Raw genomic sequence first — 24,125 nt, 5'->3', positions numbered from 1 at the left:
TTTTGCCGAAGCTAGCAAATAAACTACAGTCAAAGGTGGCCGTTTTAGTATTTTTTAAATATCTCTGTAATAAAATGCAATATTGTTATCGTCACGGCGCACCAAAATAAGTAACTTATTGTTAGTTAGTTCTTTAAAGTTTTTAAAGGGGCTTAGTTTACATTAGCATAGCATCAGCTAACAGCTGCGTGGATGTGTGCGCAGCTAGCCTGTAGCCGAACTACATTGTCAAGAATCATCCCTCACTACAACTGACTGTCCGATCTCGGTCCGATACGATTCGTTGCTTTCCTGGGAAGAGCGGACAAGCTGTCTGCCAAGTCAAATGTAAGAGTTATTTTTTATATTTGCTGCTTTTTCGATGTGGTGACTGAGATTGCAGCTAATAGTCCAGTGGATTTTGCGGTTCAGTTTTGCCTTATTTTTAATTGACTTTTTATTACTTACATTTAAAATGCGCTCGGCTTTTCTAAGAAATGTAACCGCTTGCAAAAGCGTTTTAAAAGCTAGAAAGTGGAAGCTGTCTGAATTGAGTTTGGCGTGCTAACCAGGTGGTCTGATGACAGCAGGTCGCCACCTTTAATGTCTGCCTTCTGTATGATTAGATCTGTTACATGGTCAGCATAAAACGCTTTGTTGTGCAGCTCAAAAGATCGTTATCCGATCTTAACCCTCATCAAAACAAAAACGATTCATGTTGTGCTGGAATCACAGTAGTTCGAAAAGTGTACGTGGTGTAATTGCACGAGACAAGATGGCAGGCTGATAATGAAGTCTGATGACTCACTTTACTCAAGCAACCCAACTGCACAAGTCAGGAAAGTTCAAAATCCCTTAATTAAACAGTGCCCGGTTTAGTGTTGAGGCATATATTTCAAACAGGCCAGTACACAGCCTTCCAAAGCTCTGTAAATCTGTTGAATGTCTTATTATGTGGGTTGTTTTTGTGCCTGACTCATATGATCTTTACTTTCAGGTTGAGGTTTTACTGAACAGCGGACAATGGATCAGGACAACAACTCTGAGGTAAAAATTAGGAGCTTGTAGGTTTTGTTTTGTCTTTAGCAGGTTGAGAATTCCGCTAAAGTATTTAAAAACTAACTTATTTCCGTGGTGATGAATTTTTACCTGTAGATAGTAAGGATTTGCTTCAAGACTTGTACCGCTAAATTGAAATGCCGTTTGTTATGGTTCACTGATTTGGCTTCCTGTGCTTTTCATTCACACGTTAAGCCTTTTCATTATTGTTTATGGCACTCTCTTTTGGCTTCTTGTGGGTGCTGAAAGTATTGGATAATCGCCTTTTGTTTGTTTAGGTGGGCCTTTCCCACTATGAAGAAATATGCACAGCATTCCTTGTTTGAATGAAGCTTTAAAACTGCTCAAGATGTTTTTCAAGGTTGAGCGAATAATATGGCGGTTCCTAGAAGTGAATGGCAAGCTTTTTCACACCTGCTTTGTGGACGATGAAGATTATAATGAATAATTTTTGTTTTTAGGATGACTCGGTTGGCCAAGCAGAAGATGACACACAACCTCCATTTCCTCTTGGACTCTGTGAGTAAACTCTGATTTAAAGCTTACAAAATAAAATTTTCTTTTATTTGATTTTGTAAGAAATGGTGCTGTGTAGTGTAGTCCCTAAAATAACACTAAGGATGATTTAAGTTTTGAATGTTTTATTAATTGACTAATATGAATACAGAATTAATGAAATGGATCTTTTCAGTTTGGTTTATTGTTAGTTTTCCCTTTACCGTGCTTGGTTTTATTTTTTTTTTTTATTTAATTTAGAATTTATAGAATTTTAGGTTTACCAACTTTATATGCTAACTTGTATAAGATGATTTTCAATTAACCATATTAAATTTCCCAGCACAGACTAGTATTATTTCTTTCTAGTGGTATTTTGATTGATAATGCAGGAGGGTTGTAAAGGTTTCAAGTTTTATAACACGGCATGCTTCAGAATCAATTTAATTTGGCTTCTGTTGTTCCAGATATGTTTTTAGTCCCCCTTTCATGTTTTGGTTAAATATTTTATAAGTTTAAAGCATACTTAATTGCTAACTTAGCGATTTTAATTCATCTATGTTAGAAAATTAAGCGAATTTTAACTTAATTTTAACTAAGTTTTGAACCGTTTTCAAATGTAACACCACCTCGAAAAATTTTCAAATCTTATACTTTCTAAAGCTCATCCTTCCAACGTCTGTGCTCCAGTAGTGCTTGAAAAGAAGACTATTTACGTACTTTTGTTTACGACTCATTTTCTATTTTCGTTTGTGACTTTTCATTTCTGAAACTGGTTCTATTGCCGTACTTTTGTTTACGACTTAATTTCCGCTTGTCATTTTTCAGCGCCGAAACTAGTTATCTAAAAATATTTTCTAGTAGCTATGCCTCTGCTAAATATACAATAGTAGGAAGTGTTCTTGCTCCACCTCTTATGTTCTTCAGATAAATAATATATGTTTTGTCTGTTTAGCAGACTCTGAAGCAGTAGAAGTTTTGTGGCAAGTGCGTGCCCAGCGCCGACAGACTGAGCCAGACCTGCCGGACACCGTGACGCGCCTCACCACACCTGAGGGCAGTATTGTGTACCTGGTTGGCACGGCCCACTTCAGCGACAGCAGCAAGAAGGATGTTGCCACTGTAAGCATTAGCTTTCTCTTTTTATGGACTAACATCAGTTCTACTGATCGATCAAATTCTGTTTTGTTACTGTGTACCCCGTTTCAGACGATCCAAGCGGTCCAGCCAGATGTGGTGGTGGTGGAGCTATGCCAGTATAGAGTATCCATGCTTAAAATGGATGAGAAGACTCTTCTAAAAGAGGCTAAAGACATTAACTTGGAGAAGGTCCAGCAGGCCATTAAGCAGGTCAGCCGTGGCATAGTTATTATATTGCCAAACGCGTTCCTCTGCGTTTTCATTAATCAACGTGTTACTAGTCTGACTTAATTTTTTACTCTCTGTTTTGTTTTCGCATTTCTCATGTCAGAATGGAGTGATGTCCGGCCTCATGCAGATATTGCTGCTCAAAGTCTCGGCTCACATTACAGAACAGCTGGGCATGGCCCCGGAGGAGAGTTTAGAGAAGCCTTTAAGGAGGTCAGTGTGGATGCACATGCTCTCGCTCGCTTACGCAGTCCTCTTAGTGCTGACATGCACTGTAACTCATGCACTCGCTTCTGACTCCCAGCAGATGTCACCAATTATCAAAGAACAATAAATGCACATAGTCACGAAACATGAAACCTGTGGACACTGCAGCGCATCAAAGACTGGTCTGCATAAATAAAATATGTGTTTCCTTCTGTTTTACCCAATGCAGGCAGGAAAAGTGCCCTTCTGTAAATTTCATCTTGGGGATCGGCCCATTCCGGTAACCTTTAAGCGTGCAATAGCTGCTCTCAGCCTGTGGCAGAAGGCTCGTCTGGCCTGGGGCCTGTGCTTCCTCTCTGACCCCATCAGGTACTATCTACAAAGTTTTATACGTAGACTATAAAGACTATTACATAAAACTTTCTTAATTTAACCTCGTATTCCAACAAGCTCAATGAAGTCTTTTAGTTTAAAGACAGTTATTAATTGTTCAAATATATAGGATTAATTTTGTTTAAGCAAAGCTTTTTCTTAATGTGTGTGAAATGTGACCTGGACATGTTGGTATGTGTTTTTTTTTTTTTGCTCTTGTCAGCAAGGAGGATGTAGAGAAGTGTAAACAAAAGGATCTTCTGGAGCAGACCATGTCAGAAATGATTGGCGAGTTTCCAGCCCTTCACCGCACTATTGTTGCAGAACGAGACATCTACCTCACACACACACTCAGACAAGCAGCGCGCTGTGTGGAGGCGCCTCCTAATGCTGAGAGTGAGTGCTGCATGCCACAGTCTTTGCTGTCAAGTGATAGCACTGATTTGATCTAGGGAAATTTCTTGAGTTTAAAAATGCATATTCTGGTATGCTCAGTGTGTTTAACACACAATACTGTCGTGTCATTCCAAACTTGTATGACACTTTTTTTTTTTTTTTTGGAATATAAAAGAAGATATTTCTGAGGTTGACCAGTTTCAGTTCACATTGACCTCCATTGTATGTTTGGCTACCAACGTATCATCTTTAAAGTTCCACAGAGGGAAAAAAAAATTCATATATGCTTGGGAAGACATAAGCATGAGTAAATTATATCATTGCTAGACTAAAATTAAAGCTATTATCTTTTCACCTGAATTACTTAAATTTGAAATAAACATGTATGAAACCTATATTCAACCTGAATTAATGCTAAAAAATTTACAATAATGGCAAGAGCACATAAAATTAAAATGAAGGCTAATTCAAAATAAAGCTGAAACGAATCTGCCAGTGCTTCATTCAAGCGAAAAACATATTTGGAGTCATGTTACCTGTTATATTCTTCAGAAGTGCCTGCTGTGGTGGTTGGAGTGGTCGGGATGGGTCACGTTCCTGGTATTGAGAGGAATTGGGATAAAGAGCTCAATATTCATGAGATCATGAGGTATGTACCGGCACAACTACATCCACTGTGTTATCTAATAGTACCAGATATATCATGACAAAATTTTTTATTTTTTTCCCTTGTAGCGTGGCTCCACCATCTCGCTTTGGCTGGGTAATACGCAACGTGTTGAAAGGAGCCATGTGGGGGCTTCTGGGTTACGCCTGCTTCCGTGCCAGCAAGGGTGTAGGGAGAGCGTTACTCTCCTTACCCACAGTCCAGTCATTGCTTGAAAATATACGAACACCTTCCGTTTGACCCTACTTTTATCAGCACAGACTTTTCAGCAGTGAGATCAGGATGTCACACTGAACACCAATAGCCTTAACTACAGGATGGTGGTTGGGTGAAGGGGAAAATTAAGGGGCAAACATAATCTCCATTCCATATGAAATAAACAATATGGGTGGAAGCTTTTGTCTAGCTCTCTACCTCCTCAGCCCTCTGTCCATCCGCTCTGTGGACGCAGAGCTGTACTGCCAAAGAAATCGGACCGTGCTTTCTTTCCCCTTTTTCCTCTTCTTAAAGTATGACCTACTAGGAAATTAGCTGCTGCGGGATTTCCCAGCTAATCATTCGACTTGAACTGAAGTTTTATTTTGCTGTGATTTACCCTTGGTTGGCTCCTTCAAGCAGTTGATGCATTTTGTTTCCCAGCAGACGGTGTTCAGCAGACTAGTATTGTTATTCCCTTAGAGTCAACATTTTAATCTGCGACCTAATCTGTACTTCATTACGAACGAATGATAAAGCCACCTTTTTTTATTAATGGTACTGTATTGCATAATTAGTTTTAAACCTGAATTGCGCAATAGGACCATTTGTGAAGGAAAGCATTGCTCAGATTTTGTTTAAAAGAAAGGTGATGATGATGATAAATTCAAACAATGAACTTTGGGAAATTTCTCACGACCAAAGTGTTTTGGTTTCACTGATTGAATATCTATGTTTCTGACAAAAGACTTGAAATGAGTGGAAGTGAAACAACCGCATACGCAGTGTTTGAGAGCTTCAAGTCACATCCAGTAACGGGGGGGTGAGCATGGTTGCTTGGTTTTTCCAGTTACCTGATAAGCCCAACGTAAACTTTGCCCATGCTAGCTATCAAGTGCCTCCTACCACATGACCTGGAAAAAGGGCTAAAAGGAACAGGACAGGGTGTTTCGCTCTCGTTCCATATGGTCATAATAAATGGGTACTATTAAATCTGGAGTCCTCCTGTTTCACTCACAGTTCCATCATTCGTTCTTGCTAATAGGATGTTTCTAGAAATTTGTGAATTATGCAATTAATTAGACACGCTGCATTGTTTATGCAATATGTTGTTGTAAGATGAGAGATCAAATTCATTTACTTTCTTTTACCATGTAATCGTTCTTAGTCATAATTCACCACTAACTCAAAGCATAAATCACAAGAGACCATCAAAATGACTTGAAACTGCAAGTGTAGAGAACCGTTAAAGAAGGCGAGAGAAAATGCTTCTAAAAGAAAAGCCATCAATAGCACGGGCCATGCTTTATATGGATGGATGGATGGAAGGAAAGGTTGGGAGTGTTTCTTTGTGTTTAAAGCCTTACTGGAACTGCTGCTTCACATCTTAATTTGTTTTCCGTGTAGATTTTTACAACTGTCTCTTATAGGGTGACTGAAATCAGTTTTAAATGTGGCATCAATGGTCACAGGCACATATGAAGCACATAACACTTGAGTGTTGCGGGGAATGCTAATGCCTTCTGTTGTTCTTCTAAATTAGTTGCTGAATGGAAAAAGCTCTCTTTTGAACTATCGTGGGGCTCAAATTAAGACGTGATTAAAGCTTTGCATGCATGCCATGGTATGCTGAAGAAGGAAATGACTATATGGATGTATCTGCATGATTAAGTGTGTAGGTGGCTGATTGGATTATTTAATTGGATTTTTTTTTTTATAACATATTGTAATGGTTTTAAATATATATATTAGCATTCTGAGACATTTGTCAGTGCCCTGGTGCTTAATGAGTATTTCTATTTGTATAATAGTTAATGCGTTTAAATTTTATTGGAATGGATCAAGGTAGTTGCAAACTAATTAAACAGATTGACTAACTGATTGGTTTAATACAATGTATTTAAAAAAAAAAAATCTACTGATCCAATGACCCAGTAGTCTAGTTCTCCTGTCGCTGTCTTCCTAAAAACTCTTGTCTTCCTGTTAACTTTGTGCAGTTTTACTTTTTGATCATCTAAATCTGCTGCACTGGGTGAGAAATGAAGTAGTCAAAGGTATTTGAGGCATCTCTTTGTACATCCTTCAGGTTTAGTGCTACAATGTCATGTTTTTTCTATCCAGTGTTAACTGTGAAAAAGGGAATAAATGGTCCAACTTCTTTTGTTGGTGCTATCATTTTGTCCTTCTTCTTAAGGAAGCTAATGCTCAAATATCTCATTAATTAAAAACTTAAATTTTACAATATTTGTCTTTCGTATATTCAAGAAGAGTTTTAATGCTTAAAGAGTGCATATACATGCAGTGCTGGGTAAATTACTTAAATTACATGAGGAAAATTGTAGTTAATGTTTACTTGCTAATGTATTCATATTTTTTTTGCATTACTTTTGTCTAACTTATTTTAAACTTGCTATTAAACATACCATGTTGACATAAAGCAAATAATTAAATGATAGAAATGTAAAATAAAGATAATTTAAACACTAAAAACAATTATTTTCCTGTATGCCAGTGTGACGTTTACGTGGCCAGTCTATTTTGTGAATACCGTTAAAACTAAATGCTGTATATTTCACTTTTCGGTGGGAAAGGATGATGGACAGAAACGCTCTGAAACGTCTTTTTGTTTTTGGACTTATTTTTTATATATATATATATATTGTTAATAGAACAAGCCTCACTTTTTATTTTAGTTTATTTGAATGCATTTTTCGTGTTCTTTTTCCTTTACACGAATAAGAAAAAAACTGATTTATCAGTGTAATTATTCCTTATATGTTTGTATTTGATAAAGTTAAACAAACAAACAAAAAACTTTTCGATGGGAACAGGGTTCCTGTGTGTTTGTTTCTAGGGGGAACAAAAACAACGACGGACCAGATTTCCGTGGTATTGAGAACAGCTTGGTTCTCTTTGCAGTTACGTAAGGATGACTGTCACTTTTTCCTAGTCTGCTTAACTAACAAGCTTTGTTAGACATCAGTACTATGTGAATGGCTCCTGCTGGAGCGCGTGTAGCGCGTCTTTATAACTCATTTCCCGGTGTTATTTTACGTAGATCGCTATCACATGTGGGGATGGACGATATGGGCATAAGCACAAGCCGCTCTTGCCTTGAGCGTCTGGAGTTTGACAATGTTGCTCTTAAAAAACTTCCACTAGACTCATCCACTGAACCAGGGGTCCGACAGGTCCGGGGGGCCTGCTTCTCTAGAGTCCAACCCACCCCCCTGAAGAACCCAAAGTTTGTGGCAGTCTCAGGTCCAGCATTGGGACTTCTGGGTCTTGATGCTGTTGAGGTTCTGAAGGATCCACTGGGCCCAGAGTATCTCAGCGGATCTAAAGTGATGCCAGGATCAGAGCCTGCTGCCCATTGCTACTGCGGACACCAGTTCGGACAGTTTGCAGGACAGCTTGGGGACGGAGCTGCATGTTATCTGGGAGAAGTGAAAGCCCCGGTGGATCAGAGCCCCGAGTTACTGCAGGAGAATCCCACGGGAAGCTGGGAGATCCAAGTGAAGGGTGCTGGGCTGACACCATACTCTAGGTAACAGGCCTGCTACTGCATTTTCATATACTTGTGGTAATCTGATTAACTGACTGTTCAGATTTAAAATGACGTCTGTTCCACTTTTATTTCCTTTGTTCAATTTTTGTCCTGTTTTTAGGCAGGCAGATGGACGAAAGGTTTTGCGCTCCAGCATACGTGAGTTCCTGTGCAGTGAGGCAGTTTTTGCTTTGGGGGTCCCGACCACTAGAGCCGGATCAGTAGTGACTTCAGATTCACGAGTCATGAGGGATATCAACTACGATGGCAATCCACGCATGGAAAGATGCTCTGTGGTCTTGCGCATTGCTCCCAGCTTCATTAGGTAATCTGTTTAGTTTTTTTTCCCTAAATGCTTTCTCAAGTAAGTGTTAGTTTAGTATTCTTTGTGTACTATATATAATTTTATGCGCTTTTGTTATTTTACTCTTTTTAATATTTCTATTCGTCTTCATTTTTAGTTTTATAAATATTAGTTCTTTTACTTTTTTCCTTAAATGATTGATTAAAACGGCTTTAGCTATTAACAACATCAGCACCACTGTCTCAGCTCTCTCTTTTTGTCCTGAGGATTGAGGAACCAGAGGATGAGATGCTCATCACAGATCTTATTCAGTTGTAATACCTGTCAGTGAAATAATGTCACTTTTAGGTCTAGCTGTCATTGTTCTAGGTGTTAATATGTTGACCTGATTCTTGATGCAGGTTTGGGTCGTTTGAGATCTTCAAACGAGCTGATGAGTTCACTGGCCGTCAAGGTCCCAGCTATGGCCACGATGAGGTCAGAAGCCGGATGCTGGATTACGTCATTGAGACTTTCTACCCAGAGATCCACCAGAATCACTCAGAGCGCATTGAGAGGAATACTGCTTTCTTCAGAGAGGTAGACTGAGATCTATACCAAATACCAATGCTGAGCTGCAGCTGTAGTATTGATCCACTGAAACACCAGATCTTTTTTTTCTTCAACCACCTCCTTATCCTCAGTGACCTTATTTACCTGAATGACTTTGGCAGGCTACCATCATCAGATTTAGCTAAGACTATATTAGAGCATGTTAGCACTGATTAAATTTAACTAATGTAAATTTAATAAAATACAATTTCTTTAAATAGAACTATTGTACATGTGACTTACTAATAAGAATAAATACTAGCACAATATTTTATTTGAATTCTTATTGCATTTATTACTAAAATATTTTTTTGCAGTTTTAACAGGATATAATGGGAATGCGTGCCCTTGTTCTGACTACTACATTAATTTTTTAATATTCCTTTTGATGAGTAGTCTTTATTGTGCTTTTCTATATGTACTTGAATGCAATTTTTTGGTTACACTTTATTTTAAGGAGTCCTTGTTGTAGTGTAATTATACATTTAAGTACTGAGTAATATTAAGTAACTACATTTGCTTATTATATGGTTAGGATGGGGTTTGATTTGGGGTTACGTGCATGCAAGTATGCATAATTTATTTTTATTATAATAGTAAGTACATTAATCGATTTTCTAATCACAATTACAATTATGTATGCCATAATTATGTTATTGTTATGTTATTTGTTTATTTAAATAATAAACCAATCCTATTTGTAATTGACATTTGAGGCTTAATACTATAGACAAGCAACAGCATAATTGCAATTACAATAATCAACAATTGTGTTTTTTGTTATAATCGTGTAGCCCTACAACAAGGACATCTTAAAATAAAGTTTTTTTTTTTTTTTTTTGTTTTTTTTTATTACTAGGTGACCTTACGAACAGCGAGGCTGGTGGCTCAGTGGCAGTGTGTGGGTTTCTGTCATGGAGTCCTCAATACTGATAACATGAGCATCCTGGGCCTAACTTTGGACTATGGGCCTTTTGGTTTCATGGACCGGTAATGTCTTACATGAAAACTCAAATGTAATTCTGACTGTTCAGCAGTCATTTGCATTAATTAACTTGCAATTCATACATTTTCCCTCTTTGTTTTTTCTTCTAGTTTTGACCCAGATTTCATCTGTAATGCCTCCGATACTTCAGGGCGGTATTCTTACCAAGCCCAGCCAGCAATCTGCCGGTGGAATTTAGCTCGGCTCGCTGAGGCCTTGGTACCTGACCTACCTCCAGACCAGGCCGAGCAGGTGCTGGATGAGTATATGCCTCTTTACAATGGCTTCTATATGAGCAACATGAGGAAGAAACTGGGTCTCCTGAGGATTGAGGAACCAGAGGATGAGATGCTCATCACAGATCTTATGCAGACCATGCATAACACTGGTATGAAGATAGTATTACAAACATCCTGGAGGGATTGTGTTTCTCATGGTACTGTAAAGTGGCAGTCTTGTCAAATGGGTTAGAGAAGGGGGAGGATTGCAGGATGATAGATGCTTATTCCTGCAGATGGTACATGATTATACCTCTGATTTCTCCTTACCTTTTCCTCCTAGGCGCGGATTTTACCAACACTTTCCGTAGCATGAGTCAGATTTCCTTCCCAACACAGCAGGAGGGGGAAGATGAAAATGAGGCTATAAAACAAGCCACAGAGCTTCTCCTTCAGCAGTGTGCTTCTCTAGAGGAGCTCAAAGCTGCAAACAGACCCACCATGGACCCACGGTAACACCTCAGTATATATTCTTATGGACACTACCATTCAAAATTTTATGGCCAGAAAGTATTGCAATATATTATATAAGTATTGCATTAAAAAAAAACACTTCTCTAATGCTCACCATATCTGCATTTATTATTTATTTTATTGTGCATTTATTATAGGAATATTTAACATTGACAGTAAAAATGGTATTAATGGTATATAATGGCGTACTAACTATGAACTATAAGTATAACGTTCTTTACAAAGAGTCAATGTAATAAAGTATTTGTTAATTGAAATTAAGCTAAAATAAAATCTAGAAATAGCAATCATAAAAAGAATAAAAACTAAATCATGACGTAACAAATGAACATAATATTAACAAAGCATAACATGAAATTAAGTCTGCAAAAAATGTAAAAATTAAATTAGAATTTGAATTGATAAAAAAAAGTCAATTAACATGGTTTAAATTAAAAACAATTGTTAAATATCTTTATTTGCATATTTCTGTTTATTAATGTTTTGTTTCTTTCAATATAGTGAACTTGCAATGCTGCTGTCCATGGCTCAGAGTAACCCTGCACTGTTCCAGATGATTTCAGACAGGAGGACAGTGGCCCGGCAGCTGGAAAAGCTCTCAAGATTAAAGGAGCTGATGGACACCACTTCAGAACAACTAAGGGCCAAACATACTGAAGACTGGTCCTGCTGGATCAAAAAATACAGGTACAGAAAGGGCGCTATGTATTCTTTTGATAGAATTGCATTAATTTCCAGTCGGCAATGAAAAATTGTAAAATATTGTAAAGTGTTGTAATTTGAAACCAATTGTGTAAATGATTTTTTTAAACTACTATTTACTTTTGCATATATTGTTAATCCAATTCCCAAGGCAGCGGCTTGCTCGAGAGTGTGAGTCAGGGGTTGATGTGACAGATCTGCAGGAGGAGAGAGTACATGTGATGAACGACAGTAACCCACATGTGGTACTCAGAAACTACATTGCCCAGAATGCAATAGAAGCAGCTGAAAATGGTGACTTCTCAGAGGTGGGGCTATTACTAACTCTACATTCATCAAAGAAGTAAAAACCCTAATATTGAGCAGCAACCTTTTTGAAAATAAGTGTTTTTGAACGAAATGATCATGTGACACTGAAGACTTTAATGGCTGCTGAAATGCTTTGATACATTTTCAAAAAATGGAAAATAGTTGTTTTAACTTCTAATAATATTTCACAATTTTATTGTATTTTTGTTGAGCATTATAGACTTATTATTATTGAACAGTTATTACTGAAGAGTTAATATAAATGTTATGTTTTTAGTAGTTCATGTTTTTTATTTGTGAACTTTATAGATCTTAAAACTCTTTTTTTAAACACTTTGTCTATTTCTCAAATCCGTTAGGTCCAGAGAGTTCTGAAAGTGTTGGAAAAGCCGTTCTCTGTGCAGGAAGGTCTTGAAAAACCAGGCTGGATGGGAAGAGGGGTGGCAGATTCAGAAGAAAGAGATGAGACCGGCGAAGAAGGGAATACTTCAGGAGCAGAGGCTCGAGTATTTGTCCCTTATGACAGCAAGCCCCCCATGTGGGCCAATGAGATCTGTGTCACATGATCATCATAAAACCTTCATGACAACTAACCTGCTCATTTAAGTAGAATAATCCTGCAGAAGCTGGTTAGGTGTCAATGAAGGTATTAAATGAGGCATTATACTCCTGTCCACCAGTTAAATAGGTGCAGAAAGATAATGTGTAGGGGGCACGTTTATCGCTGTATATTTGACTGGTTGCAAATGATGACTTAGACTATCAGTCTAACCATGACAGGTCTCAGTCTGAAAGATGGAAGTTATGCCTTTTTATAAAATGACTCTTTCAAGTAAACGCACAAGCCCTTACATCAACCAATCTCCAAAGCCTAAACGCACAAACGGATGTAATCGTTTACCTAAAGGCTCTCACTTTAAATCTTGTAGTTATAAGAATGCGTAATTGATTTAACACACAATTCATGCGTAGCTGAAATAATCTATTATTCAGCAACTACATTTAAATAATAAGTTGACTGAAAGTATTTTATTTTCAGTTAATGCTTTGCCAATTCATTTTTAAAATATAATTGGGAAAAAAAGCATGAATCATTTTACATCTTAATTTTGGATCCAGCAGGGGGAGTACTGTATTTTCATACGCTTCGTGTCCATTCTTAAAATGGCCTTTTGATTTTGTTCCAAATATAATTAAAATAATTTGAATGTCTTTCAGCATAGTTTCAACAACCGTGAAGAAATTTTCACAATGTATTTATATAAGTTTTATGAGCTTCCATGAATATGCACTATTTCTAAGATTAACTACTTATTTAATAAACGTAATAAATAGCATGTCTGTGTTCCAATTTTGTAAACTAGGATTATTGCTGTGAAGATGAGGTTTTGTATTTGTAAATGTAACCTTTTCAGTGAGAGTGTGTGGGGAAGCAGCTTCCATTGTTTTCATTTAGGGAGGAATGTCTGTGCCTGGGGCCCAGTACTTAAGTAACATGTTAACACAGGTTCCGATGTGTTCCTAAAAATATTAAGGCAGATTTCAACAGTGTCTACTACTTTCAAGCCGAAAAATAATATCTCTTTAGTGTATTGCATATAAAATCGGAACAAGCGTTCTTCTTTGTTCATATGGTAGAAGTCCAAAAATCCATGGGTCTCCCAAAGCCCTTGTTTTAATGTTTTTCAAGGCTGTAGAAGAACAGACATGCTGCTGTTCTCACATTCACTGAAGGATAATCATGTCTTGGTTATTTTGTCTCAGTGACGCAACTTATGCATGGAAAGCTGTTTTGATATATAATAAACCAAATAGAGGCAACACTTTATATTATGGATATATTTTAAAATCAATTCTCACTGTTAACCAACTTCAGTTTATTATTACTTATAAAGAACATATTTATGTTTTATTCTGCATGAACGTATTTTAGATTCCTTAATCCAATTTTACACCTGAAACTAACAATTTATGCTATTCATTAATAAGCAGCTAATTAAGCGTCGCCCAAAATATTTGCCTAGATTATGGCACTAATATTTATGTAATTAATAGTAACTAATTGAATACGAACTAGAAGAGCTTTTCAATTTTTTACCACTAACTTTAACTCGAAAACTAAGGACATTTCAGAATCTAGAATTGTGTGTTCATTACATAATAGTACTTATCTCATTTTTACTTGACCAGATTTCATTGCCATTGAATCTTTGCATTGAATCTTTGAATATCAGCTCTTAATTTCTTATACAACAGCATTTTCAACTAAAAACGTTTAGTATGTTTTGGTCGTTCGTTTACAAGACAACAGCATTTTAGAGGCTTTTGAAACTTTTGAAAACACATTTCATAGTGCTAGTTTTTGAAAATGATACCGTTTGTTGTTTCTGTGTAAACTACAGAGAAGTGAATTTGTCAAGCAGTGATGTTATGCACGTGTTGTCTATGACCATGCATGCGTAATACACCATTTTCGGTTGTTTTGTGCAGCTGTATGAACGCAGATCATTTTAACAACATTTCACAACGTTGTCCAAAAGTGCAATATATGAATATGAATTATAGTTATGTAGTTTGAATAGTAACTAGAAAATATTATGGTCACTATTTGGTTTTACTTACACAATATTTAGGTTCGCGCAACAGCTTTATGTTAATACGGCTTGCCATACACTCGGCCACGGTGGAGAGGGAGCGGTTACGCGGGCGCGCACAGTCTATGAACGCGCACAGGTAGATTTCGTTTATCAGTGTTCAGGTAAACCTTGAAATCACAGCCGCGGGAGTCACGGTGGCACATTTAAAGGGGTATTCACCAACATGTCAGCCAGATCAAGACCGGGTTATTATAGCCAGGAGGTGAACAAAACTGTTTGGGAGGTGCCGGAGAGATACAGAGATCTGAAACAGGTGGGGACGGGGGCATATGGTACGGTATGGTGAGTATACTCTCATTTTCTTTACTTCCTGGATAGATTCGCGCATTACGTTTTTAAAAGGCTCATTGTCATTGTAGCAGATCCGTGTAGCCCGCGTCTATTCAAAACAAATGATGTGGACGGAGGTAGTCGATCAAAACTTGGTGAATGATTACTTTGATTACATGCCCAGAAGTGGTTTGATTAAAAACGATGTTACACAGTGTATTTGAAATTAAGACTGTGTGTTTTCTCACTGCGTCTTTATAGAGATATATAAGATAAACAAAGACAGAAAACGAGAGTTCCAAATGAAAAACCCAGTGCCTGTAAAACTACGTTGTGTACAGCTCATTGCATTACTATGAGGTTAATAATTGTAAGATGGCAGCTGTTGACGAACACTACCTGCGGGTCAGGTGATGATGGTTTATAGCATGTCCTTAACTCTGCATACTCGATTTAAAAGGCCCGGAGTAATATACCACTATTAAGACACATCCCACACCTTAACATGTCATTAAAAATCCACTTTGCAATTCTACTGTAGGTTATTACCATTTACTATTCCTAAAACCACTCGTCCTCAGACCACACTTCGTATAATTAAAATGCATCGCATAGGAATCTTTCAAGAATAATTATTTGAATTTAGGATTATCATTTGATATGGCAAGCTTCTTTTTTTGTAAGTTGTACCTTATTTATGTATACTAGTGTGCAATTGTTTGTCCATAGTATTTATTTCTTTGCTACTAGTCACTATTCCAGCAGCCAGCTTCCTAGATTAAAAAACAAAACAAAAACATTAACATTAAAATACATATTAGTGCGGTTTGTGAAATGTCTTGTATAACTCAAAGGCAATAAAATATATATTTATATGCTCTAGTTTGAAATGCATGCATGCATTTACAGCTGGTGATTTATTCCTCAGCTATTCGTTTGACCGGAGGACAAGGGCAAAGGTGGCCATCAAGAAACTCCATCGCCCCTTCCAGTCTGACCTGTTTGCCAAAAGAGCCTATCGGGAGCTCAGGCTACTCAAACACATGAAACACGATAATGTAAGACACCTAAAATTAACACTTCTTGATTAGAGTTTCTCATCTGCCCCGTCATAAATGAACAGATCTGCAGACTCACTTAAAAATCACTGGTTGAATCCTTACAGGTTATTGGACTGCTGGATGTTTTCACTGCAGACCTTTCTCTAGAACGTTTCCATGACTTGTGAGTATTTTACAAATGCTTTGACTGTTTTTGTTTGAAATAAATAGTGATTATTGAACGCACGGTCATCGTCTGATTCTCCCTGTCTTTTGCACAGTTACTTGGTCATGCCTTTCATGGGTACTGATCTAGGAAAGTTGATGAAAATGGAGAAACTATCAGAGGACAGGGTCCAGTATCTGGTCTACCAGATTTTGAGAGGACTTAAAGTGAGTATCATAAGTTTTTAATATTAGTTACTCCCTCAAGTATAGTCATAAATCTTTTTACTTTTGCAGTACATCCATGCTGCTGGAATCATTCACAGGGTGAGTACATGTCACACACACACACACACACACACACACACACACACACACACATATATATATATATATATATATATATATATATATATATATATATATATATATATATATATATATATATATATATATATATATATATATATAAACACACATACATATGTATAATGTATTTCTTGCTCCAAAACCACTGACTGATCTGTTAAAACCTGCAGGATCTCAAACCAGGCAATCTGGCAATAAATGAGGAGTGTGAGCTTAAGGTATCTCACCATGTGCATGTGTGAAGTGGTATTTGCATATTCATGCTGTATGCCTCTTGTCGAGATAATTCTTGGTGTCTTATATTAAAGATCCTGGATTTTGGTCTAGCACGGCAAGCAGACAGTGAAATGACGGGCTATGTTGTGACACGTTGGTACAGAGCGCCTGAGGTCATTCTTAGCTGGATGCATTACACACAGACTGGTTAGTAGAATGTTGCATGCACTAATCTTAATATGTTCATCCGTGCTATCCATAAACTGTAATTAAAAGCATATGTTAATATTAGTGTCGGTCTGTTTTATGGCTTTCATAAAGGCTCTTGATTAATGAAATATTGCACAATAGCTATTTAAACCGATGGTGATACAGAGACATGTCTGTGTTTGATTCCCCTCAGTGGACATCTGGTCAGTCGGATGCATCATGGCAGAGATGCTGCTAGGGAAACCACTGTTTAAAGGAAATGACCGTATCCTTCCCTGCAGGAAAGCTGTGGTTTTTGCGCACAAATTTAGGAGATTTTTTTTTTGTTGTTGTATTTTTGATGTGGTGATTCTCATCCCCAGTATATGAATCCTTGACCGTGTTAAACCAGACCTGGATCAGCTGATGGAGATCATGAAGATTACAGGGACGCCCACAAAAGAGTTCACAGCCAAACTACAGTCTGAAGATGTGTGTTTCAGTTATGTCTTCCTAGTGTGCAGATGTCTCACCGGATATAAGATGTAAAAAAAAAAAAAAAAAAACAACTAAACCACATTGTTATATTTTTTTTCTAGGCTAGAAATTATGTAGCAAAGTTACCAAAACTTAGAAAGAAGGATCTGCGGATATTATTACCAAATATTAATCCACAAGGTAAGTGTGTTTTTTTTTTTTGCATAATGCAAAAAGTAGGTCTTCTAATCATTATTATTATTATATAAAGGACGTAATCATAATTATGACTACTTTATTTGAAAGCATAAAAAAAAACATCTTGCTAATTAATTTATTTCATTTAATATGTATACAGTTAATATTTTTTCTTTGCTTAAGAAAAAACCCAAACCACCATTTTTAAACTTTTAAAAATGAAACTATAAAGAAAGAAACATTCATAAAGAAATTAACCTAAAATCTTGATTATGTATATAAAACGTCCATAGCTTTTCATCAAATTCATTTACATGTATGCATTTTTATTCAAAGCAACATTTACATTTTATTACTTCAAGCATTCTTTGGGAACCCGTGAACCTTGAAGAGTTTACTTCCTATTTGATCCAAGTGCATCTTTCATGAATGCAGGTCACCGATTCTGTGCTGATTTCCTTTTTAGCGATTAATGTGTTAGACAGCATGCTGCTCCTGGATCCTGACAGTAGAATAACAGCGGCACAGGGTCTGGCTCTTCCTTTCTTCTCTGAGTTTCGTGAACCAGACGAGGAGACCGAGGCCCCACCGTACGATCATTCTCTGGATGAGGCAGAGCAGTCAGTGGAGCAGTGGAAAAGTAGGTTCAAGTGATTTTAAATTCACAGCAATGGTGTAACGGGTTAGTCAATCAGCTTTATGATATAAACAAGCAATGGACTCTTAAGTGATGGATTAAAGATAAACCACCATTAAAAAAAGACCTTTTTAAGTCATTTTGATTACTTGAGGATTATAGTGTGAGTAACTGTTTGAACTCTCATTCTGATGGCACCATTTGTTGGTGGATTGTTTCATTATTAAGTTAGTATTTTACTCTTAACTGTGCTATAGTTTATTCTGGAGAGTTAATATATAACCAGTTTTCTTATTCTCTTCCTCCTGTTTCCTCCTTGATCCCAGAACTCACCTTCAGTGAAATTCTGACCTTCCATCCAGCACCAGCCGTGGCAGAATCTAAAGAGACGGCTCTCTGAGACATCATCAAGTCTTTACATTTTATTTGTACCATGTCACATACAGACTTTGAACTATTTTTGTGAGTGTACTGTTTAGTTTTAGCTTATCAGCCCGTTGTGTGCTAATTTCTGGCACAACTGAACTATTAGCAGGCCTACATCATTCTGCAATTTGAGTTAATGCTGGCTGATGACGTGCTTTGCTTGAAAAAAATACTACTAATGCAAAATAAATGTACTACAATCAAATACTTGCAAAGATTTATACTCAAATCTTTGCAAGTGTGGCATTGTAGTACCTTCCTTTTGTATTAGTAGTATTTTTTTTTCACGAAAAGCACGTCATCAGCCAGCATTAATGCTGACATATCATAATTAATTTCACTGAAATACCACAGTATAAATATTTGTATGTTTGTATATTTTACATTTAATCCTGGAATAGAAAAAACTCTCTTCAAGCACAAAGCCAAATATTTCAGTATATGCAAGAGTATTAATTTTACCTTTTAAAACAATTTTTTAACCTGGCCACAGTCACAAAAAATCCATAAAAATCATGTTTTTATGCAAAAGAAAATGATGTACAATAAGCATGTTTTTCGTTGATTACATGTTTGTTGTATATTTTTAATTTAGGTTTACAAAAGAAGATAGGATTAAAAGACAATTGGTACTTTTTCCTGCTTTTGAGGTTGTTTAATCATTCTTATCTGTGTGTGTGTGTGTGTGTGTGTGTGTGTGTGTGTGTGTGTTTGTTTGTGTTTGTGTGTTTAAGTATTCCAACTATTCTCTTTATCTCAAATGAAAGTCAACTGAACTGAATTTCTCATGATATCCAACAGAGGGCGACATGTAGACTTTCTTTGCACTGTTTTTAATAACATATTTTTGCTGCATTATTACACTAGAAGCTCCGTTTAGACTTTAGGTCCCATGCCCATGTTTTTTTTTAATGCAGTTGATTAACTAGTGAGCATTGCTGCTAAATGCTAATACTGTGCTGTAGTTTCCTATGAAGAATTAAAGTCATTTTAGCTTTAACCGCTGAGTTGACCTTTGAACTTGTAGTTTAGCAGTCCCTGTCCCATGAGAGTCCGTCTCTGTTCCTGTAGCCTGTCTTTGATACCTGGCCCTTTTTTGGCCTCTGTTTAGAGTCCTTTTGTGGTTCTTGTGGCCAGAGAGTGTTCTGCCCGAAGGAAAACAGAGAAAGGGGAAAATACATTTTTCATCATGCACACTTCTTGGCAGCCATATGTAATGACACAGAATGAAAAAGGAAGATAGCAAGCAAAGCCAGCAAAGTTTTTTCTCTCGCTGGTTTATTTAAAGAACTTCTCTGATGTGTTGACTCAAAAACCTTTCTATATTTGTTAGAAAAAAAAGATGCCACAAAGGTGCCTGTAAAAAGTCACTGAAGTTTAAAGCTGTTTCAAGATATACGTACTGTTGAATCTAGCATCCCATTTTGTACAAAAGGTTTCAAAGGACTAATTCTCCCAAAAATGTCAATTTGCTCAATATTTTCTCACCATCAGGCCGTCCAACATGAGATGAGTTTTATTAAATTTAGCATTGCGTCGCCTTCCAATCAGTGGATCATCTAAAGTGAATGGCTTCCCTCCAAACAGTTCACAAAGCAAAAAAAAAAAACCCAAATAACCCACACACAAGTCCATTAATCATATTGTGAAGCAAAAGCTGCATGTAAGCAAGAAATCCATCATTAAGGTATATTAACTTCTGGTGAAAATACCAGTGCATAAATATATTTTATATCATTATACAACCTTTTTATTGGAAAATGCAATAGTATAGATAGAGCACTCATACTTTAGCTGGAAGCATGATGGATTTATTTCAACAGTAATGTGGATTACTGTGATGTTTTCATCAGCTGTTTGGTCTCTCATTCTGATGGCATCCATTCACTGCAGATGATTTGTTGGTGAATAAATAATGATGATACGGGTGTTTTATATCTAATTTAATGACATTTAGACATTTTAAGTGACTAAAGTGTCCAAATACTTAGTGAGGCTGCTGTATATTTATATATGTGCAATTTCACAGATAACTCTTTACACCGAGAACACTATGTCCTGTGAATAAACTATGGTAAGCTGTCTCTGTCAAACATCCTGTCTTGTGCAACACTCTTGAAAAGGGATAAACATAATATTTCATTGTTTGCTTATGTTCACATAGTTTAGAGATCTTGAAGCATTACATAAGTGACTTGGTGTCTTCTTTTTTCAGCTTTAAGTTTCTAATGCTCACCAAGGCTGTATTTATATAATCATAAATATAGTGACAAAAATATTATCGCAACTAAAAAAAACTCCAGTTATAAGTTGCATGTTCAATGTGCTGATTTAGTGCAAAAGAAACATTTATGTTATAAATTCGAAAAGAATTGTGCTGCTTAATATTTTTTGTGGACCATGTATGATCACCTTTTTTCAGGATTCTTTAAAGAACAGGAAGATCAAGAGTATTTATTTAAAATAGCAATCTTTCCTACACTCTCACACTTTAAGTGCTTATATGAACCTTTAAGGTACTAAATGGACCCTTTAGGTGCTTTGTTACTGCTGACATTTAGTTTTTTTGGAAAGGTAACCGCCCCAGCGACAGCTTTTTTACCTTTATTTCTGAAAGTTTATCATTAGAAATGTTTTACTGTGATTTTTTTTCTCACCATATTTTATCCTTGCTCAATACTAATTTCTTTAAAAAAAACAAACCAAAAAGCCATACTAACCACGACGATCTGAACCTTTTTACCAGAAATGTAACTACCTGTCAATATTCAATATAAACACCAATGTATTTGCTCTTGATAGAGTCGATTGAAGATATTGAAATGCAAGAAGTATCAGTCAGGATAAAATAATGAAGAATGATACGCAGTTATTTTCTTTTAACTGCCTTTATATTCTTAACAGCTATGTTTATCTGTTTATAGAATTTTAAAATATAAAATATTTTGTAACATTGTGAATGGCTTTAATGTCACTTTTAAGAAATGCAACGCATCCTACTAAACGCATCCTACTTATTTTTTTACGTTTTTTAAAATCTGACTGACCCCAAACTTTTGTTTAGTCAAATACATTTTTAATTACTTCCTATCATAAGCAGTCTTACTCTCCTGCTTCAAGCCCTCTGCATATTTTGCTGTTTACTTTCTCTCTCCGTCTCTTTCACAAGCACAGGGAGATGCACGTGCCTCCTCGCTGTTTAGCTGATCTTGAGGAATCCTTTGGCTTAGCGGGCTGTGCAATAGGAAATTCCACTGGCTCAAATGTTCTCAGTAAAGGCCCCAGCATGGATCAAGGACCCGGAATCCCTGCAACCCATGGACTCTGCAGGGACAGCGAGGGGCCTGGAGGAATGAACGTGACGGTACCACAGATGGTTCTCCTCCAGTCAGCAGACAGACTATGGTTAGAATGGTATTTTAATGGTATTGCCATGCTCATAAAAATAACCGGTACCCAAAACATATGTGCGTGATCCTAAGAAGTTCATACTTGTTTTCATTCCACCTCATAATTCTGTTGATTAAAAATAATAGACAAAGGGCGCGAGTGCTCATATTGGAAATTATAATGCATCAAAAAGAAAAGATTTAGCTATTGCTTTTTCGCCTGTGAGTGTTTCTCTGATGCTCTTTATGTGTGGTATCATCCAAAAGGCCCTAGAGAGCCGTCATGTACACGACTGTACTTGACTGAAAAATATACAGCTCCCATTCTGGCGCAACCAAACCTGTCAAAGTTTTACAGCTGCCTAAATACTGTGAAGGTCAGATCTTTTTGGAGGAATTCAGCTGTTTTAAAGAACAGAATGTTCCTGGTTGTAAGTGATGTCAGAAGAACACAGCAACATCCTCCTCCTTTGGAAAAGTTCGGGGGGCTTTAGATTTCTTTAGCAGTAGTCCAGGAAATTGTGGTCACGGTTTCAGTGTGGTCAGTTATATGCCGTTGGCTCATATATTAAGTGTATATCAAAACAGCTTTTCAATGGTCCACCATTTTTCTTTTGTCAAGAGAGTACTTTGTTACTGCTGACATTTAGTTTTAGATGACAAAAATAATGCCCGTTGCAGTATGTGACAAGCTCTTTATTATTGTTGTTGTTATTATTTTGTATTTCTGTCTTTTGTATTTGTGGATTGTCAAACTAAAAAAATCAAAAGCCAAAAGATCAATATCCAAACATGATTAACAGTGAAAAATAAAGAATACAATTTATTTAAACTCAGCCTTTACACACTCAGTAAAATGTGGGAATTAAATTGATCATAAGTGACAGTGAAGACATATAATTATACAAAATATGTATCTATCTATCTATCTATCTATCTATCTATCTATCTATCTATCTATCTATCTATCTAATCTAGAGTCCGTAAAAATAGGCAAAAGAATCTTAGCATATTTTAAATGAAAGCTGCATTTAGAAAATTTACTTTGGACATTTTTATAAACCAATCATGCCACAATTATATCCCGCTGCATTCTGTGGTCAAGCTAATTGTAAACTATCTGGTTCATGTATCCTGTATTAAGTGCTTTTGTAGAAACTGTGATGGAAAACAGTGGCTCAAAGTCAGAAAGTGTTTATTTGATATGGGACTTCTCCTCCTGTTTCTCAACTGCAAGGTTATATAACTATATAAGTACTTACATAACATCCTTTCCAGAATTTGGGGAGTGAAGGTAAATCTGAATTTTATGGTCAAACAGACATGCTTGCATGTGGCAACAATATGTTGGGGATATGCTTGTGGTAATGATAGGGCAAAAGTAGATGGATATATGATATGCTGTGCAAGAGAGGGATGTAATGAATCATTGTGGTCTCTTTGCTCATTGAGCTCTCGGGGGACAATGTCCGGCAGCAAGGTCAAGGTTATGGACGCACACTTTGCTCAATACACTAAAATCGCAGTGCCCTGTTTAGAAATTACATTAGAATTGCAAAATGTGCTGCTTTCTCCGCTTAAAACATTTTTAAACATTTCGAAAGCTGATTTGCTGTCTTACTTCCAAAAGTTACCACACCTGTCATAATTTCTCTCTGAATTACATCAATGCATATTAAATGGAAGTTTAACGTACAAGTTATGACTGTTACATTTTTTTTTTTTTTGCAATGTTTGGGACAACAGACCAGTGTGCTTATATTATTAATAGAACAGAAAATGGGGTGACCAGTTTGTCTTGATAATAGGTCTGATATATATTTAAAACATATTTCTATATAAATTCTAATATTGTATAATTATGATGCATGCCATTTTTGTGACCAAGCATTAATCAAAAACCTAAACTAGATATTTATTTATTTTTACATACACACACACATACGGGACTATTTAGGTCAAAGCAAACATAATTAAAATGTTGAAAAAGGGTATAAAAAATGGTACAAATGTGTTTTTAAAAAAAATGTCAATTCGTATGCATTTAACTGACTTGCAAAAGTTATTATTATTGTAATTAATATTATTGTTGTTATTGTAATAATTAAAAGTATTGTGCAACTTACTGTTTTTAGTTTGTTTATACTTTGAAAATATTTTTCTT

At 36.4% G+C, this 24,125-nt stretch overlaps 3 protein-coding genes across 6 annotated transcripts; all 3 read left to right on the top strand.

The window, feature by feature from the left end:
- trabd (TraB domain containing) lies at nucleotides 1-5,451 on the top strand. The gene is given in 11 exon segments (XM_043263928.1): nucleotides 1-327; nucleotides 977-1,026; nucleotides 1,500-1,557; nucleotides 2,489-2,655; nucleotides 2,743-2,883; nucleotides 3,005-3,077; nucleotides 3,080-3,114; nucleotides 3,338-3,477; nucleotides 3,704-3,876; nucleotides 4,429-4,525; nucleotides 4,612-5,451. Coding segments are annotated over 10 exon segments (1,080 nt in total). The 5' UTR covers nucleotides 1-327; nucleotides 977-1,002; the 3' UTR covers nucleotides 4,784-5,451.
- A 2,034-nt stretch (nucleotides 5,452-7,485) lies between these two features.
- On the top strand, nucleotides 7,486-13,265 carry selenoo1 (selenoprotein O1). Of its 4 annotated transcripts, none has more exons than XM_043264806.1 (10): nucleotides 7,486-7,656; nucleotides 7,797-8,285; nucleotides 8,407-8,610; nucleotides 8,991-9,168; nucleotides 10,040-10,170; nucleotides 10,276-10,553; nucleotides 10,727-10,895; nucleotides 11,419-11,604; nucleotides 11,771-11,927; nucleotides 12,288-12,494. In XM_043264806.1, the coding sequence occupies exons 1-10, from the start codon at nucleotides 7,514-7,516 to the stop codon at nucleotides 12,492-12,494; spliced, it is 2,142 nt and encodes a 713-aa protein (XP_043120741.1). In that variant the 5' UTR covers nucleotides 7,486-7,513. The 4 variants fall into 4 exon arrangements, with proteins under 4 accessions (XP_043120741.1, XP_043120743.1, XP_043120742.1 ...); XM_043264808.1 differs by having other exon boundaries at nucleotides 7,522-7,661; nucleotides 12,288-13,265; XM_043264805.1 differs by having other exon boundaries at nucleotides 7,638-7,656; nucleotides 12,288-13,265.
- Nucleotides 13,266-14,295: 1,030 nt separating this feature from the next.
- mapk12a (mitogen-activated protein kinase 12a) lies at nucleotides 14,296-19,210 on the top strand. The gene is made up of 12 exons (XM_043264809.1): nucleotides 14,296-14,867; nucleotides 15,784-15,913; nucleotides 16,021-16,079; nucleotides 16,177-16,288; nucleotides 16,358-16,387; nucleotides 16,600-16,647; nucleotides 16,738-16,852; nucleotides 17,049-17,120; nucleotides 17,247-17,326; nucleotides 17,434-17,512; nucleotides 17,976-18,149; nucleotides 18,473-19,210. The coding sequence occupies exons 1-12, from the start codon at nucleotides 14,749-14,751 to the stop codon at nucleotides 18,544-18,546; spliced, it is 1,092 nt and encodes a 363-aa protein (XP_043120744.1). The 5' UTR covers nucleotides 14,296-14,748; the 3' UTR covers nucleotides 18,547-19,210.
- Nucleotides 19,211-24,125: the final 4,915 nt, after the last annotated feature.

The sequence above is a fragment of the Puntigrus tetrazona genome, chromosome 18 (assembly GCF_018831695.1).
Source record: "Puntigrus tetrazona isolate hp1 chromosome 18, ASM1883169v1, whole genome shotgun sequence".
Lineage (NCBI taxonomy): Eukaryota > Metazoa > Chordata > Actinopteri > Cypriniformes > Cyprinidae > Puntigrus > Puntigrus tetrazona.
Note: the sequence above shows the minus strand (reverse complement) of the source record. Positions and strands in the feature narration are given on the sequence as shown.